Source organism: Pisolithus orientalis (genome assembly GCF_024613125.1).
Source record: "Pisolithus orientalis strain OTSU chromosome Unknown F5J12scaffold_95, whole genome shotgun sequence".
In the NCBI taxonomy this organism is placed as follows: Eukaryota; Fungi; Basidiomycota; class Agaricomycetes; order Boletales; family Pisolithaceae; genus Pisolithus; species Pisolithus orientalis.
Genome location: NW_026260876.1, coordinates 42,980 through 62,511, shown reverse-complemented (window position 1 = coordinate 62,511; position 19,532 = coordinate 42,980). Strand labels below are relative to the sequence as shown.

Sequence of the window (19,532 nt, the reverse complement as noted above, 5' to 3'; positions counted from 1 at the left end):
GCTCAGGATTTTGCCTCCTGTACTGTCGATGGATCCAGCCCTTTGGCTTCAGCCACCCCTGCCACCATAGCATACATGATATTAGTGTCATCTTCATTGGTAGCTAGTTCTTCGTCAAATATGTAGGTGGCATTCTCTTGGGATTTAGGGCTGTTAGGGTTGCTGTCACTCTCTCAGAGTTCTTTTATGAAGTTGAGAGTGATGCACCCATTGTGAGTTCCTTCACCTGCACATAAGCGCCTCATATAGTCTGATTCAAAGTGCTGGTGAGTGGAATGATGAGGTTGAGGTGGAGGTGTTTCGAAATTTTCTCTGAGTGGGTCCAAAATGAGTCTTGGAATTTCTGAAGTTGCTTTAGTGGGTTGCTCGACTGTCTGTGTAGCCTTGGAATTTCCTTGTGAGGCTTTGGAATTTCCCTGCTCCCCCTCAAGCGGCACACCTGAAGGTACAGACACTTCCTGGCACTTGAAAATGATGCTATGTTCTATGCTGATTGCTCATGTGTCTGGCCAGTAGATGTGGTGGCCATTGCTCTCAGGATCAAATCCTACCCAGTGTCTGTCTTGGGCTCACATGTCTAGTTTGGAGCCAGAGGTGTCATGGACCTTGACATGACATCCCCAGACTGGAATTTTTAAGAGGTCAGGTGGTCTTTGGTAGAGCATTTCATAGGGAGTTTTTGTGCCTAGATGGTAAGTCAATGAGTGGTTTTTGAGCCAGGTCACATGCATGACGGCCTTCCCCCAGAGGTTCTTGGGTAGGCTGCTGGCATGAATCATCACATGTACATGCTCAATGAGTGTTCTGTTGAGTTGTTCTGCAACTCCATTGTGTTTGGGGGTATTATGGATGGTTATGCATTGTTCTGTACCTCAGGATTTCAGATACTCTGAAAATTCCATACTAAGATATTCTCCCCCATGATCCAAGTGAAGTCACTTGACTTTGGTGTTGAATTGTGTGTTCAGCCATGCTTTGTAGGCTTTGTAGGACTTGAAGGTTTCAGCCTTCATCTTTTGCAAAAACAGGGTGGTGTAATGAGTGTGGTTATCTGTGAATGACATGTAGTACTGACTGTAGCCAGTAGTCCCCAGAGATCTATGTGGACCTTGTTGCCTAGATGTTCATGGCAGGGTGGGTTGTGCTCCTTCCCAATGGGCTTCCAAGTCACTTTGGCATATTTGCATGAATTGCACATGCCCATGGTGGAATGTGCTTTGTCCAGTTTAATTCTGCTGATTGTGCCATCTTTCAGCATGTGCCAGATGGCTTCAGGAGCAATGTGGCCAAGCCTGATGTGTATCTCCTCCATGGTGAGCGATTCAATGGCCTTAGCTAGGCCTGAAAAGGTGCGACAAGCTTGTTTGAGACAGTATAGGCCTTTTTGCATCGGAATTTTGGCTACTTTCTTTTTCCAAGCATCGAAAATTTGACAAAACTTGTCTTGGAATAATGCTGCATACCCAGCAATGTCAAGTTTGCTAACAGAAACGATCATAATTCCCATCTTGCAGATGTAGAGCACATCCTTGAGTCAAATGTGGGTTTGTGCAGTGCCATTTGGGAGTGAGATTGCAAGGTCACCTTTCCTGATGGCATGGAAGGTGTGGTTGTCAGCAGCAGTAATAGGTTTGGGAATGATTGGCTTGTAATCAAGGAATTTGCTGTGGTAGGAGGACATATGACATGAAGTGCCAGAGTTGAACAGGATGGTCTCTTCTGCAGAATTTAGGTTTTCACCTGTGAGCAGAGCATGATCATAGGTGTTCATATACACATCTTCTTCATTGATAACAATGTCCTGGGGATGTGGAATTTCTTCCTCCACAACTTCTGTTAGCCAGTTGTCATGGGTGCACTAGCCAAACTCCATCAGGTTCTGAGTCAGCACTGGTCTGTGCACTTGAGCTGGCTGATGCACTGGCTGCAGTGGCTGCTTTTCCAGTGCCTTTCTCCTTCTTTTTCCCTTTGCCCTTGTTCTGGAACCACTTGGGCACTTGCCCAGATTTTCCACCACCCTCTTCCCAGCATTGGTCTGGCACATGACCTTTCTTTCCACAATTTTCACAAGTAGATTTCTTTCCATCCTTTGCTGAATAGGCTGCATCCTTGGAATTTCCAGAGTTTCCAGAATTGCCTCTCTTTGTCCATGTTTGGTGCCTATCATATTTGTCAGAAATTACTTTGATTATAAAGTCTGGAGATAGGTCCTTTTGCATGACCAGGGCTGAAGACATCATAGCTGCAAGGTTGGAGTCATATGAAGTGGGAAGTGAACTGAGAATGATGGCTGCAAAGTTGTCATTTGTGATAGACTGTCCAAGTGCAGCAAGTTGTTCATACACTGCATGCATCTTGTTGAAGTGAGCATGGACATCGCCTTTTTCTGCACAGCAGGATTCTTGGAGTTTTCTCTGAAGATCAATTGCAATGATGCAAGAGTGGTTTTGGAAGAGGTCAGTGAGGACACCCCACACACTCTTCGCAGTCTCTTCCTTCAGAACTCAAAGGAACAGTGATTCCAGGAGTGACACAGTGATCACTTGCTTGATGTATCCATCATCCTTTGCCCATTGCTGGAGTTTTTCTGGGTATTCATTGACAAGTTTTTTCTCTGTGGCTGTGGGCTTCTAGGAGGAGTCTTTTCCCACTGAAGGGTCCTCCAGTTTCGCATCCAAGCCAGTCAGGTGTCCAATCAGCCCTTTCGAACTGATGGCCCATTCAACCTGAGCCTTGTAATATAGCCAGTTGCTTCTGTCTGCATTTAGGGTTGGAACTTGTAAGGAATGATCATCTTTCACCATAGTGGGTATTGTTGCTGTGTAATAACTCTTTTGGAATTAGAGCATGAGAGCAGGACTCATAACCTAATGAAGGTATGAGTTTCTCAGTGTATGAAGTAGTCACTATATTAGTACCTAATGAAGGTATGAGTTTCTACACTATGTTGGTACCATGTAAACAAGCAGGAATCTAGCTATACTCACCTCAGTGTATGAAGTAGTCACTGAGGTGGAAAACAATGGTGTGGAAAATTTATAGTACAGTAATTAGTAAGTGTAGTGACATTGGAATTTAATTCTGAGGGTTGGGGAGAAATTCCGAGCCCTCTGGGCAAAACTCCAAGAGGCTACTGTAATTCTGGAATGCATTCTCGACACTGTCTGCCACTTGGATGCAAATTTCTTGACAAAATCATGGGTCAGGTATTGTTCATGATGAAACATACCCTCCAGCATAGGATGAGAAGCAGTAAGAGGGGCAGCATCATTGAGGTTGCTGTCCAGTACCCTGGTCACCACTCTCTTGAGAGAGACATTCCCATCCTGAGCAAATAGCATCTTGAATCACATTGCCAGCTTGTCCTGCAATTTGTAAGTACAAGAAGAACAGCTGTGCTTGAGCTGCCAGTCTGGTTGATCACACTGCAGTGCCTGGTGCACAAGGTTCAAGACAAGTGCTAAAATTTGCAAGTAAATGTCAAGTGTGATGGAAAATTGATGTGAGCAGTGATTGTGAAATGGGACCTGGATGATCAAGGGTTAGCATTCAGGTATCTTGGAATATATATTAATCACAAACCCTATGTATGTCACAGAGCAATTTGACATATCCCTGGATGGAAAGATGGGGGCAATGTTGATGAACAGTGTGGTACAGGTCAAGAGCTTGCACTGTAATGGCAACCTTGGGGGTAATGGGAGAGCACAGGATTAGACTGTGGCATGCAAGAGCTGGAGTTAGGTAATGATCAGTAGGCCCTACAGTTATAGATATCTTCTCAGCACCTACTATGCTGTGAGTATCCACACCTGTACTACAGTTGGATTGACTTACAGAAGATGTCTAACACCAGTACACTGAGTAGTCTGGTGTCCATGCCATTACTCCTCTGCTGTTCTTCCTGGGTATATTGCTCATCTGAATCAAAAAATCCCCCTCCACTCAAGCCCTTCCAGATCAAGGACCAGGCTGTGTAAGCTTCCACCATCACGCTGAGACAATGGGGATATAGGTGCATGGTCATCTAATTTGACTTCGAAAAAGTGTAGTTCAGTCAATAAGGATGTGAGCAAGTCAAACACTTGTTCATACAAGTCTGCAGTTCTGTAGGTACTGAAATCTTTTCTAGCATAGGTGAATTAATGGCCTTATTATCCAGAGTTCTATTGTATGGACTTCCATGTGATCATCAAAACCTGTCTATCCAAATTTCCCCAAGCTGTGCAGTAATTGCATTCATAGTATCATAAAGAAAACAAAATGCTGATTAGATGGTTCCCATTAATGCAGATATTATGATATGATGGCAGCCATACTAGTGCCCACTCAACTTTGGCAAGTTGACAGCAGGATATTGGCTTCATCCATGGTAAGTGTTATCAATAGCCCATTACTCACATCACAACTAGTATATTATTGTATCATGCTGATGCCCCCACAGGTCCACATGGTCTTATATTGAGTTGTAGATATTGTACCTGATCATCCTAATGACAGAGTACACCAATGTCATCCACTCAATATCATGCTGTCAAATGTTTATTTTTTTTCCAGGATTTGGAGACATGCAACAATACTATAGACTTTGTGCCTCAATGCTCTATCTATAGCATGGACCAATACATTTTCACCTTTCCTCCCATCACCTTCAGCCCTGCAGGAGGTGATTCTGCATGTCTGACTCCAGGGTTCAACTTATATAATTTCCAGAATCCATCTGATGAGCTATTCCCTCCCAATGCTGTGCAATTTCCTCCACAGCCTTTGGAATTGCACAACCCATCCTATGGTCATCCTGCACTGAACCCCACTCTCTTAACCATTTCCATCCCTTAGCTCAAGTCATCTCTGACTTCAAGACCCACCCTACCTTCATCTACTGCTCAAGTAGCCACATCTGCACATGTCCCAATTTCTTGCACCATGGTAGACCAGTATCCAGACTCCATGCCTGCTGAGACTGCTCCATCAAATGCTACCTCTGTCCCAGTGTGAGTCAAAGTGTGGAAAGCTGGTAGAAACCAACCAAATCCAACACCGAAGACAAATAAGAGCAAGTGGTGGTTTGCCTCTGCAGTACTTGGAGGGCAGAAAAATCTAATGTGGGGAATTTCAGTGGCAGGTGCTCCTAGTGCAAGTTGTTGACAAGTTATGCAGGAGTAGATGAATGAGGGATGACTGTGAGAAGGATGCTAGCTACAGTAATGACCTTCAATATAGAGTGCTCCTGGTGCAAGTCAATGATGAGTTACACAGGAGTAGGTGAATGAATGAAGACTTGATTGGGGGTGCTGAATAGGGCAAAGGTATTCAGCCAAAAGGACTCCTGGCATAAGTCAGCATCAAGTTACACAGGAGGAGAGGGATGACTAAGCAAAAATGTGCTGACTAAGCACAGATGACAATGCTGACAATGGATGGTGGTAGATAGACCCTTCCAAATGAGCCTCAACTACCAAGGATATGAATGATGACAGATAGACCCATTCATGGAGCCTCAACTGTCAATGACAAGTTAGGACTGAAATGAGCTGAACTGACTGACTTCTTGATTGTTTTTTTGTAGTTAAGTACAGGGGGTTTATATACTATGGGGGGGCACAGCCTATGACAAATGAGGCATAAACACTTGGTAAGTAATGAGTAAGGACTGTAAGCAATTAGTAATCATGATGAGTAAGTGGGAAATGAAAAGTAAGCAAGCATAGAAGATTGGTAAGTATTGACAACAAACAAGTCGAGGATAGTCAAAATATCACCGTATGAGTCAAAGAATGTCAAAATCTGAGTAAGCATACTGATATCACATTAGGGGGTGGCAATGCATGTCAGATCTCAGCAGAGACATCACTAGATCCAAAGATGGGATGACAGATGGACAGTGTTTCTGGACAGGGAAGTATTACAGCAGTTTGCAGTACCAAGGGCACTGGCCAAACACAACAAAACTCATAGGTATCCTAGATAAAATATATATCTCAAATATTTCACTCAATTCTTGATGGATCTGAAAGAAAATTTGATATTCTGAATCAGCATTATCAGCTCTAGGGGATGATGTAGAAATCATGATGAAATAGCTGCTATTTTGGACAGGAAAAAATACTTGGTCATTCTGAGCATATAACAACAATTGCAAGTGATTTACACATTTCTATGGCTGTAAATGCCTCTAGCCATGATCTATACACTGGTGGTGAGGGAACCATGGTGAAAATCCAGTGGTTTTTCCATTGTTTTGTACCAACAGAGAGCAATCTACACTCCAAATGGTGCCAATCATGTAACAAAAATTGCTCACTCCACATTGCATATTTTTTTACAAAAGTTTCAGATCCATAAAGCCCTTCAAAATACCTAGGGAACAGTATCATACAGAAATGCACTTTGTTTCGCACTTGTTGAGGTAGTTGTCCATGCCTGTCTTATCTTTGTGTGTAAGTTGTGCGTGCTGACTAATGAGCCTCATCCCAGACATGCACCACACACAACATGTCTTCCTCATGGGTAACAAAAAGTCTGTGAGTGCTCGCAGGCTGCGAAAAACTGGCTCCCAAAGCAGTTTGCCCATCAATCAAGTTCCTGACACTAGCTCCATCTGTTCCCAGGACATGGCACCTCATTCAGAAACTCCTGACCTTGACAAGGATGGCCTTGGTATCACACCTGATGACACTGATGGCACTTCGGCACACTCTCCTGTTGACACACTCAAGTGAAAATCCATCTGGCTCAGCATCAAGCGAGTATCTTGCAAGGAAAACTCCCCAGAACTTGACAAAAGTATGTTATTTCATCTTGCAATGTACTTGTCGCCCCTTACTACCCTGATTTATTAGATGTCATTTTACTGGTGCCTCAAGTGGCAAATGAGGGATCCAAGTGCCTTGTTTTCTCACAATGGACTCCATTTTCAGAGGTCCTGGATGAAATCTACAGCACTATTGGGTGTCAGAATTTTGCATGCAAACCTACGCTCTCGTACAAGCTCTCAACTTCTGCTCAGAAGGATGATGCCATCAATCTTGCAACGCCGGCTGACTGGGATGGATGCTTAGAGGAGGTAAATTCTGCATGGAAGAAGAAGAAAGACTCGGATGTCTCAGTCAAGATTCTTGTTAGTGAACAGGTGCATTTCAAATTGTTTTGTGGTTAGTATGATACTTATTCATTGTCAAAACTAGTATATGTCTACCCTACATGCAATGCATGGCAAGAAGAAGCCACCAGGAAAAGGCAAAAATCCTCCCCTTCTCGATCTTGACAATGACAGATCCAGTGCAGATGATGAAGACAGCGCTGCAATTGAAAAGGAAAACAAATCCCTCATGGAGCTGGAGAAGTCACTGAAGTTGTGTCAGCATTGTGGTCCCTCCAAATACTGCAAGATCAACCGTGCTGGCCAACATGTAAACCTGACATTCAACCAGTGTTGAGGGTGGGCACTTGCACTTGTAAGTTTCATTGTTAGTGGCTACATTGATCAATTTACTGACAGTGACAGGGACATGAGATGCATGGAGTCATGCTGAAGACCCCACCAAAAGGCGATCTATTTTCAGAATTCCATGCTCCACAAAGTGACAAGACCTCGTCGACATCAGCCACACAAATGCCCCTCAACAGTCCCTATATGTCGATGTATGGATGGCCCCCCATGCCCCCCATGCCCCCAATGATGCCTCTGTGGATGGTGCCTCCAGTGTATCAGGCTCCAGCAACTCCAGTGACACCTACCGTGGGTGAGAAGCAAGGTGAGCTGTCTCCCAGTGAGCTCAACCATGACACCTGGCCAACATATCCAATGATCGTCGACTTCCTCACCAAGCTCGATGCAAGTTTTCCGAAGCACAAACTATCTGTTTATATTCCACAATTCGAAGTGATGGACTTTTACAACATTGACAAACTTAGAAGCCTGAGTGAGGAACAGCTCATGAAGGACTTTGGTATGAGCCTTGGGAATTCACACTTTTTACTGTCTGAGGTTGCACAAGCTGTTTGGCAGGTGGAATGCAAAAAACACACAAGGGTAGAGTAGATACTCCCTACATACATCATGTCCTTCACAGTAATTGTTATAGCAAGCATACATTGCACAAATTTTGGGTATGCATCAGTGTGACAACCAACATACATGTTGCATACAGACACAAGCTACAAAGCTACAAATATCCTGCATTATGGAACCACCCACGTGCAGCTTCTGGAGTGACTGTATCAAGTGCGCCATAGAGAAACAAATATGGAAGTGTTTTGTCTCCAGATTCAATGATAGCATGGAACTGATTGCCATGGTGGCAAATGTAGGCCTTCAAGTATGAGAAACACTCTTCAATTGGGTTCAAATCAGGGGAATATGGAGGTAGATAAACAAGTTTGACACCACTGTAATAGTTACTTGAGTATGTGTACTGAAAAAAAAAAAAAGAAAAAAAAAACATACCATTCCCAGCAGAGTTCTTCTACACCATCAACATGATGGATTCTGCAATTATCCATCACAAGTACACTATGAGGGGCCAGATATGGATTCATGATGTCAAGGAGTCCATGAAGATAGTTGAGAAAGTGATCGCCATTGTACGTGCCTACTTTGATATGGCTGTAAATTATCCCACTTGTCATCAGAGCCAGAAGGATGGAATATCTGTTGGAAAGAGTGTTATGTAAAGAAGGCAACATCATATGGAGAATACATACTGTGTCCCACGAATGAAGTTGCAACGCTTGTGTGCCTGCATACTAGAATGGCTCCATCCATTCAGGCAAAACATCGTAAGTACATTCACAGTGCTTTCATCAATACAGACAATGTGGTCAGGAGAGTCTTCACCAATTGCCATGGTGAACTCGCAACATGCTTCCTCACTGCACTCGCTGGCAATTTGAGAAAGCTAAAATATGATGATGTCAGTGTCTGAAAATTGAGATCAAAGTGTATGTGTCATACCTTTTTTGAAGACAGACCCAAACATTTGAGTGTACGCCATATTGTTGCAATAGAGACTTCGATGTTGTGAAGCAAGAGTAATTGTTGCTGAATTTCTTCAAGATAGAGGTCAGGGGAATGTTCAAGAAGCGCCAGCATGAACTAAGATATGGATATGATCAGCTCTCGATGCTATTTCCAATGTTAGAACGATTTAGACATACCTCTACTGCCATTTCAGACATCAAAGGTATGTGCCCATCCATTTGTCATTCATTGACAACTTCACCAGTTTCACGGTATGTCTTGAGGACACGTTGAACAACTCGAAGTGGCATGTTGAGTGAAATGGCAATAGAAGTTGTGGTCTGACCAAGTACATGAGCTTGATAGACGATTCGCTGCTTGAGATCTCGAGAGTATCACCTGCAGGTACAACTAGAAAAGTGCCTTCTGCATGCCATATGGAAATCACTCACATGCTCGCAGGCCAGTACCACAGAAAAACATGCTCATGCATCGAGGCAGCTGACTTGATTAGTCAGCATGCACAACTTACACACAAAGATAAGACAGGCATGGACAACTACCTCAACAAGTGCGAAACAAAGTGCATTTCTGTATGATACTGTTCCCTAGGTATTTTGAAGGGCTTTATGGATCTGAAACTTTTGTAAAAAAATATGCAATGTGGAGTGAGCAATTTTTGTTACATGATTGGCACCATTTGGAGTGTAGATTGCTCTCTGTTGGTACAAAACAATGGAAAAACCACTGGATTTTCACCATGGTTCCCTCACCACCAGTGTATAGATCATGGCTAGAGGCATTTACAGCCATAGAAATGTGTAAATCACTTGCAATTGTTGTTATATGCTCAGAATGACCAAGTATTTTTTCCTGTCCAAAATAGCAGCTATTTCATCATGATTTCTACATCATCCCCTAGAGCTGATAATGCTGATTCAGAATATCAAATTTTCTTTCAGATCCATCAAGAATTGAGTGAAATATTTGAGATATATATTTTATCTAGGATACCTATGAGTTTTGTTGTGTTTGGCCAGTGCCCTTGGTACTGCAAACTGCTGTAATTCAAGAAATGGATGGCATGAGTCAGGCATCAAAGGGCTAGGGAATTGGGGGTCTGTGGGGTACAGGAGCATAGGTGATTGCATCTCCCACCCATTCATCCTCTCAGCAAAGTTAATAGAAGCTTCATAAACAGGGCTCTGATGGAGGAGAGGAAGAAGGAGGGATATCTTCTGCTGGGTCTTGCAGTAAGAAGGCAAGATGCATGTCATACTCATCATAGATGTGATCAGGGAGGCTGGAGAACAGTAGATTATACTGCAGCTGTCACAATATGGGGAGAATGATGGATGAGATTGGAATAAAGACATTGCAGGGAGCAGGGAGGAGTGATCTGTATGCTTCATCAAGTGGGGAGACTGAAATGACCACATAAGACCTTTGTAACTGAGTGACAGACCTGAGGTGACCAAAGAATGTCCTGCTGGAAGTCATACTGACAAGGAGAACATGCTGACCAAGCTGCATGGCATGGCATGGGGCTGATGACAATGGGATGAACCAGGGGACTTCAGGATGGAAGCTGGTGAGAACACCTGGCAGATATACATAACCACTGTCTCTGGCAAAGGAGACAAGCAAGATGATCAATGAAGAGGCAGCCATATCTGGTGGACTTAGTGAAATGAGTGTTGGTGGATGGAGTGCTGTAGAAATGATAGGGTGTGAGGATCCTTTCCAAACCCAGAAGGCAGAATCACATGGCTGAGCACTTTAAGTGAGTGTGAGAATGGAGTTGATATCTTTGGAAATAGTGGAGATATGATGAAAACCAGAATGCCATACACAAGTGCTTAAAACTTTTGATGGGCACTTGACTTGCTTCCTCTTTTCTCTCTAGCACTGATGACTCATCCTTGTGCAGAGGATGACTGCTCATGTCCAGCAGTCTTTCTATGCATGAGGGCTTTAGTCTTCATCTGCATGGCATGGCATGCAACTTGTTAATGAGTTAGGCAGAATCAGCTGTAACCATGTCCACAACACCTTTGGTGTGTGACACCAGGTGTAACTGCCTCTAGTACACCTCCCAATAATGGCACACCCAATGTTTGCAATGATGGATTCTTGGTGGTTAAAGCAGTGTAGGGAGCCATATACTCCCTGAGGCTGGAACAGGAATCTGTCACTGAGTTCCACAGGCCTCTATGTCAAACCCATTTCAGAATTTTTCCTGCTCATGTCCTCGTGTTTCCTTCCCAGAGTTTCTACCAACCTTCAGCATGTCACTCAGTCATCAAAATGCTGATCCAGAAATTCCACATTCATGTAGAGTCACCCAGAATTCAGCAGCTGTGCCACCACTCAGCCACATCACTGATCATCCATGCCACTTACCTCTAAAAAACTCTGGTTTCCCCCTGTCGCCCTAAATTCTGCAAGCTGGACTTTGTGCCAGTACACTACACTCTACCCTCATGTGCTGCTCAGCTCTGCCTCCCACTTGTACACATACTCTTGTTCTGCTGGAAGATACCCCTTACCATTGTCCCATTCTTACTCTTGTCTACTACCCACTGGACTATTTCACATGCATCTGTATTTTTCTGATGTCTGATGTCCTTTCCTTTATTTTCTGGTCTTTTAGTTTTTCCACCCCACCTTACTCTGACTTGCACCTACTTCTCTTGTACTATATAATTCTGCCATGATGTCAGAAATATAAATATACCACCCATCTTTTGGAGTCACTATCTGAGTCATTCACATGGCTAAGTGTTCAAAGTGTCTGCTGTGTCCTCTGTGTCTACTGCATCATCTGCATTTCTAGCATCAATCTATGTCTACTATGTCTTCATGTTCCCCATGTATCTGTGTCTCACCTTTGTGTCTAATGAGACTCAGAATTACTTCTTTGTGCCAAGATTGCCTCTCAGAATTTCATATACAAGTCTTTTCAGACCCAAATCATCTACAACACTGCGGAATTAAAATCTGCACCCCACATTCTACTTCCTGATCAGCTCTACCATCATATTCTGCATCTCCTTCCTACTCAGCACCCCTTGGGTTGAGCCTAGGGATTTCCCTGCAGCTTTTCCCCTATTTGCATGCTACCCAGAGGTAGTGTCCCACAGTGGCAGGCAACAAGTCCACTTGGGCTACCCAAAACCCTGGATGGCCAGTCATGCAGCCTCATCAGCCACTCTCTGCTGTGGAGAAAGATCATCACAGTGTGCATGTGTCACATCCATGACTCTTGGACTCAAGCCCAATCCAGTCTGGACCCCTAGCCCCTATCTCCAGTCAAGTCTGAACCTACAGTGAGGGACAAAAGTGTTGCAATGTTTGTGAGGTGTGAGTTGTTGCTGATGTAGCTTGGGCTATTCTGCATGGATAATCATGATACCCATACCAATGGAAAAGGGTGACTCTAACCTTTCTGGAGCACTAAGGTTAAGCCAAAATGAAGCAATACATGCTGAGATACACCCTATTCTTTCCAAAAAGTGCATTGCAATGCTTTTGTCCCTGAATGGTGAAATAGTGAAAAGTGACCTTTTGATGGGATTGAGGGCATGAAGGATGGGAAAACATGATTACATAATAAACCACATGATCATCCAGATGATTTGTCAGCATGTAAACAATGACAAACATTGGACTTGTACCATTAATCCTTCCTCTTTTACCACAACTCATGGAATCATCTCTCTAGCTCACATGGTCATTTTCTCAAGGAATTCTTATCAAATACTGGTGGCCACCACAGTGCAATCATTATAAAATGCTCTCAGAACCATCAGTCCCTTAAAAAACCTGCTGTCAGTCATTTCCTGGACTGTTTCCCCCCCATGCCTGAGACTAATCAGTACTTGGAAGGCTGAAAATGTTATGGAGGTCAATCTGCAACCTTGGAACATGATGGACAAACCAGTCCCCTCTCAACCAATGCATTTCTGGCACAGGAACACTGGTATGGAAGTTAGGCCAAGACAAAATCCTCTTTACCCCTGGGTGTCATCAGAAGGATATGCTACTGAACTGCCATGGAGCAGAATCCTGTGCTTCCATCTGGCCCTGAATATTGCCTTTGGTCACATATGACCAAATAATCCTTCCCCAGTCATCTACAGTTCAGATCAGAGCAAGATCTGGTGAACCCTCTTATGGTGCTCAGAGCACAAGGAGGTTTTGTCTCACCCCAACTTCCATACCAGTGTTCCTGTGCCAGAAATGCATTGGTTGAGAGGGGACTGGTTTGTCCATCATGTTCCAAGGTGACAGATTGACCTCCATAACATTTTCAGCCTTCCAAGTACTGATTAGTCTCAGGCATGGGGGGGAAATAGTCCAGGAAATGACTGACAGCAGGTTTTTTAAGGGACTGATGGTTCTGAGAGCATTTTATACTGATTGCACTGTGGTGGCCACCAGTATTTGATAAGAATTCCTTGAGAAAATGACCATGTGAGCTAGAGAGATGATTTCATGAGTTGTGGTAAAAGAGGGAGGGTTAATGGTACAAGTCCAATGTTTGTCATTGTTTACATGCTGACAAATCATCTGGATGATCATGTGGTTTATTATGTAATCATGTTTTCCCATCCTTCATGCCCTCAATCCCATCAAAAGGTCACTTTTCACTATTTCACCATTCAGGGACAAAAGCATTGCAATGCACTTTTTGGAAAGAATATGGTGTATCTCAGCATGTATTGCTTCATTTTGGCTTAACCTTAGTGCTCCAGAAAGCTTAGAGTCACCCTTTTCCATTGGTATAGGTATCATGATTATCCATGCAGAATAGCCCAAGCTACATCAGCAACAACTCACACCTCACAAACATTGCAATGCTTTTGTCCCTCACTGTAGTCTGACCTAGAAAACCCAACTCCAGCCCTAAATAACCCAACTCCAGCCTAGATAACTCAAGTCCAGTGTTTTACCCCTATCTCTGGTCCACTCTAGCCTCTCAGCCTTGCACTGCTCCACCCCAGTCCTCCCAGGTTCATGTCCAGGTCACTCAGACATAACTCTGGTCTGTTCTCTGATGTTTGTGCTATATTTAGTCTAGTCCTTTCATCTGACCTTTGCTTACTGCACAAATCCTGCATCCAACTCTGGTCATGCTGGTTACCCAGACTTTGGCTATTAGTCTCAGCACAGCCTCTGTGGCTATCTGCCCCTTGGTAATCATCTTCTTAATAGCTTACCAACAAGTCTGGCTTCATATTCATTACTCCAGACTGGCCTCATGTATTTAACCCCTGTACATACTTTGTAGCACTCCAGTCAGAATATCAACTAAGTATTACCCTCAACCCTGTATTACCCTGAGTCTACTCAATAGCTAAGGCCAAGCCTTAGTCTATCCCCAACCCCTGTCCTGGACCTCTTCCTGGCTTGCATAAGGGTACAGCACATAAGCTGAGACCAAGGGAGGTAGATCCAACCCTGGACTGGCTTCCCTCTGTGTGGACTCCAAGACCAGTCAGTTTCCCACAGTCCTGGGCTTGTTCCAGTGCTCCCAGCCTTGACTCCAGACCTTCAGACTTGGCCCCTGACCTCTGGCCTTGACTCTGATCAACTGGACTTAGCCCCTGTCACCTGGACTTGAGGCCTGGTCACCCAAGGGTAAACCCATACTTGACAGCATGTGGCATCAAGGCAAATTTCTGCAGCACAATGGAGGGATTGTGACATGCTTCTGAACAATGCCATCCAGTCACTAGCCAATGAGTTCAAAATGAAGGTACAGGCCATTGTGACTACACATATGTTACAAGTGAGAAGGTCAAGAAGCTCCTGGGTGGTCACAAATATTATTAGAACCCACACAGCATGCAACTGGCCAATGCCATTATTCATGACAAGGCAAACAAGGTTAATGAAGGTAATTTCCCACTCTGGATGCTCTTATCTTCCAGCTCTAACTTGTGCATCACAGGTTGCTCTCATGGGGAGAAGCTCTCCCTCCAACAGATTCAGGAGTTGGCAAGGGTGGACCCCAAATACCAGGACATGACTAAAGATGAAAAAGATGAATTGTTACATGGCCTCACTGAATATCATACTCTCAAGAACACAAGTGTTCACACTACAAATTCTGCTGCAGCTTGTGATGCACCATTGACCTTGGAACATGTTTTTAAAATAGTGAGTTCCACATTCTATTCTTATGATCATCAACTGAATTCCAATAGCTTGATGGACTTGCCCCTCATAATGGAATATAAAAATGCCTCTTTGCCACTCATGGACACATTTATGACTCATTGCAGCCTTTCTGGTACAGAACTGATAATGTCATGGACTTTTGGGAGGATGTTATGGACCTCTGTTGTAGCTGTGCCTTGACCCTGGCCAGACTTGGCCTCACACTTGTTCAGTCCAGCCTTGGCCTCAGCAAACTCTTACCTCTAGTTGGTCTAGCACAGTGAGCACTGCTTTGCAGTACTGTTGTTAGGTGACATCTCAGTTGACCCTGCCCCAGCCTTGTCCCCAGCCTGCCTTGTCTCTGTCCCAGTCTCCAGTCACCTTTGTCATGTCTTATTAATACTATTCTTACCAATCATCTTAGCAACCTTGTGAGACTGGCATTACTGATCTCTGTACTATAGTTTGTCTCCAGTATATAAAGCTGTAGATACTCAACCTGTACTTCCTCAGTCTGAAATCAAATAAGTCTCCCCTGAAATCCTCTACCTTGGCCTTGGTGTAGGGAGCCATATACTCCCTGAGGCTGGAACAGGAATCTGTCACTAAATTCCACAGGCCTCTATGTCAAACCCATTTTGGAGTTTTTCCCACTCATGTCCTCATGTTTCCTCCCTGAGTTTCTACCAACCTTCAGCATGTTGCTCAGTCATCAAAACACTGATCTGGAAATTCCACATTTGTGCAGAGTCACCCAGAATTCAGCAGCTGTGCCACCACTCAGCCACATCACCAGTCATTTGTGCCACTTACCTCTAAAAAAACTCCAGTTTCCCCTGTTGCCCCAAGTTCTGCAAGCTGGACTTCATGCCAGTATGCTATGCTCTGCCCTCATGTGCCACTCAGCTCCACCTCCCACTTGTACACATACTCTCATTCTGTTGGAAGATACCCCTTACCATTGTCCTGTTCTTACTCTTGTCTACTACCCACCAGACTATTTCATGTGCATCTGTATTTCACTGATGTCTGATGTCCTTTCCTTTATTTTCCAGTCTTTTAGTTTTTCCACCCCACCTTACTCTAACTCACACCTACTTCCCTTGTACTATATAATTCCACCATGATGTCAGAAATATACCACCCATCTTTTGGAGTCACTATCCAAGTCATTTGCATGTCTAAGTGTTCAAAGTGTCTGCTGCATCTTCTGTGTCTACTGTGTCATCTGCATTTCTAGTGTCAATCTGCATCTACTGTGTCTTTATGTTCCCTGTGTATCTGTGTCTCACCTTTGTGTCTAATGAGTCTCAGAATTACTTCTTCATGCCAAGATCATCACTGGGAATTTCATATACAAGTCTTTTCGGACCCAAATCATCTACAACACTGCAGAATTAAAATCCATGCCCTACATTCTACTTCCTGATCAACTCTACCATCATATTCTGTGTCTCCTTCCTACTCAGCACCCCTTGGGTCAAGCCTAGGGATTTCCCTACAGCTTTCCCCCTAATTGCACACTACCCAGGGGTAGTGTCCCACATTGGACTCAGACTGCAACCCATGCAAGGGAATAGTGCTGCATCCTCAGTCACTAAGTCCAATCAGTCCACCCTCTGTACCTCTGCTCCCCTCCTGCTCCTGACCCTTTGGCCTTGCATGCCCACATCAGTCTCTGGTCCAGTCTTGAACCTGGACACCATGGACTTGACAACCTTGAGCCTGATGAAATCATTCATAAACTGGAACAGTGGGCATGCATGCATGGAAAAAGTAGGTCAAGAGTAGCATTGAGTAGCTACTAAGTATTGAATTACATTGTTCATACAAACATTGGGGAGTGCAACTCCATAGAAGGCATGCAGCAAATGTGTGCCCACATTCTTAATTCTGGTCTCTGTGAGTATTCCTTCCTACTTTCTAATAGCTCCTGAGGTGTGCATATACACAGGTGTTGTTGCCAAGAAAACATCTGAATCAACTTTATCAATTTTGAGGTGGCCATCAAGGAGAAATACAGCATCAAGCTACTTGGGTGGCTGGAGAGTGTTCCATTCCAGTCTCCTTGCACCACTACAAATGCTGAACATGTCCCTACCCTTTTTGATGCACTTAAAGCAGGTGCATGTCATTGGGCATACATGTCTATGCAACAACATATGCAACATGCAGATTAACTTAAGGAGTGGCAAAGTGCTGGGGAAGCAGTTGGAAAACCTCACTATTATGCTCTGAGGTGAGTGACTTTGTCAAATGGACTAGTCACAAGTGCTTCAGGCAAACTTGGCAGGCCAAACTTATTGTAACCCCTATGGCTCAACTTCTGTGATGAATCTGGCAGAGTCTTCCCTTGGGTTTAGTGAGTTCTATTGGGATTGCAACAAGGGAAGCAAGGATAGATCAAGAAATAGCTGAGTTGCAAAGTAGCAAACAACTGAGGATAAATGGTATGGTGGGTCCAACTTAAATACATCCTGGAGAGAGTACCATACCAGTCATATCCATAATCAATCAGTTATCTGCAGTATAAATGATGAAATAGAAAAGAGTCACATGGAGTCAGTGATGGAAATAGTCAGGGAAACAAGGGCCAGATGACTGCACCATCAAGGCACAACATGGTGGCCAGACATCACAACTGTCAAGGTGAAACATATGAAATACAAGGGTCAATGAAATAGAAATGAGTCTACACAAGTCACATGGCAGAGGTGGTGCCACACACCTAAGGTGTTGTGGACATGGATACAGCTGACTCTGCCTAACTTGTCAATGAGTTGTGCACTATGCCATGCAGATGAAGACTAAAGCCCTCATGCATAGAAAGACTGCTGGATGTGAGCAGTCATCCTCTGCACAAGGATGAGTCATCAGTGCTAGAGAGAAAAGAGGAAGTGAGTTGAGCACCCATCAAAAGTTTCAAGTGCTCATGTACAACATTCCAGTTTTTGTCATATCTCCACCATTTCCAAAGATATTAACTCCATTCTCACACTTGCTTAAAGAGCTCAGCCATGCAATTCTACCTTCCAGGTTTGGAAAGGATCCTCACACCCTATGCATTTCTACAGCACTCCATCCATCAGATATGGCTGCCTCTTCATCAATCATCTTGCTTGTCTCTTTTGCCAGAGACAGTGGCTATGTATATCTGCCAGGAGTTCCCACCAGCTTCCATCCTGAAGCCCCCTGGTTCATTCCATCATTGTCAGCCCCATCCTGTCCCATGCAGCTTGGTCAGCATGTACTCCTTGTCAGTATGACTTCCAGCAGGACATTCTTTGGTCACCTCAGGTCTGTCACTCAGTTACAAAGGTCTTATGTGGTCATTTCAGTCTCCCCACTTGATGAAGCATACAGATCATTCCTCCCTGCTCCCTGCAATGTCTTTATTCCAATCTCATCCATCATTCTCCCCATATTGTGACAGCTGCAGTATAATCTACTGTTCTCCAGCCTCCCTGATCACATCCATGATGAGTATGACATGCATCTTGCCTTTTTACTGCAAGACCCAGCAGAAGGCATCCCTCCTTCTCTCTCTCCTCCATCAGAGCCCCATCCATGAAGCTTTTATTAACTTTGCTGAGAGGATGAATGGGTGGGAGACACAATCACCTATGCTCCTGTTGCCCCACAGACCCCCAATGCCCTAGCCCTTTGACAGCTGACTCATGCTATCCTTTTCTGGAATTAATACTTCCCTATCTGGAAACACTGTCCATCTGTCATCCCATCTTTGGATCTAGTGATGTCTCTGCCAAGATCTGACATGCATTGCCACCCCCTAATGTGATACCAGTGTGCTTACTCAGGTTTTGACTCATACTGTGATATTTTGACTGTCCTTGACTCATTTATTGCCAATACTTGCCAATCCTCTTTGCTTGCTTACTTTTCATTTCTTGCTTACTCATCATGATTACTTGTTGCTTACTCATTACTTACCAAGTGTTTGTGCCTCATTTGTCATAAGCTGCACTCCCCCCACAGTATATAAACCCCCTGTACTTAGCTACAGAGAGAATAAGAAGAAGTCCCCCAGTAATCAGTTCAGTTCATCTCAGTCCTAACTCATCATCAACAGTTGAGGCTCATTCAGAAGAGTCTATCTATTTCCATTCATCTGAAGTGTCATCTGTGCTTAGTCAGCACATTTGATTAGTCATCCTCCCACTCCTGTGTAACTCAACATTGACTTGCACCAGAAGTCCTTTTGGCTGAATACCTTCACATCCCCCATCAAGATTACATTCATTCATCTACTCCTGCATAACTTTTCATCAACTTGTGCCAGGAGCACTCTGTCATCAAAGTTCATTACTCTAGCCTGCACCCCCTTCTCAGTCATCACTCTTTTGTCCTCTCCTGCATAACTCATTGTCAACTTGTGCCAGGAGCA

The 19,532-nt window shown here is 44.0% G+C and overlaps 3 protein-coding genes across 3 annotated transcripts; 2 read left to right on the top strand and 1 right to left on the bottom strand.

Moving 5' to 3' along the window:
• Window positions 1-3,359: 3,359 nt before the first annotated feature.
• On the bottom strand, window positions 3,360-3,792 carry F5J12DRAFT_973773 (uncharacterized protein; the record flags this gene model as incomplete). The annotated part of the gene is made up of 2 exons (XM_051750133.1): window positions 3,360-3,527; window positions 3,583-3,792. Coding segments are annotated over 2 exons (378 nt in total), but the record flags the coding sequence as incomplete, so codon positions are not given.
• A 10,831-nt stretch (window positions 3,793-14,623) lies between these two features.
• F5J12DRAFT_973769 (uncharacterized protein) lies at window positions 14,624-15,591 on the top strand (the record flags this gene model as incomplete). The annotated part of the gene is made up of 4 exons (XM_051750132.1): window positions 14,624-14,864; window positions 14,919-15,127; window positions 15,253-15,407; window positions 15,552-15,591. Exons 1-4 carry the CDS (start codon window positions 14,813-14,815, stop codon window positions 15,589-15,591), a joined length of 456 nt encoding a protein of 151 aa, XP_051594475.1. The 5' UTR covers window positions 14,624-14,812.
• A 1,515-nt stretch (window positions 15,592-17,106) lies between these two features.
• Window positions 17,107-17,307, top strand: F5J12DRAFT_728846 (uncharacterized protein; the record flags this gene model as incomplete). The annotated part of the gene is made up of 1 exon (XM_051741916.1): window positions 17,107-17,307. A coding segment is annotated over one exon (201 nt), but the record flags the coding sequence as incomplete, so codon positions are not given.
• Between the last annotated feature and the right edge of the window lie 2,225 nt (window positions 17,308-19,532).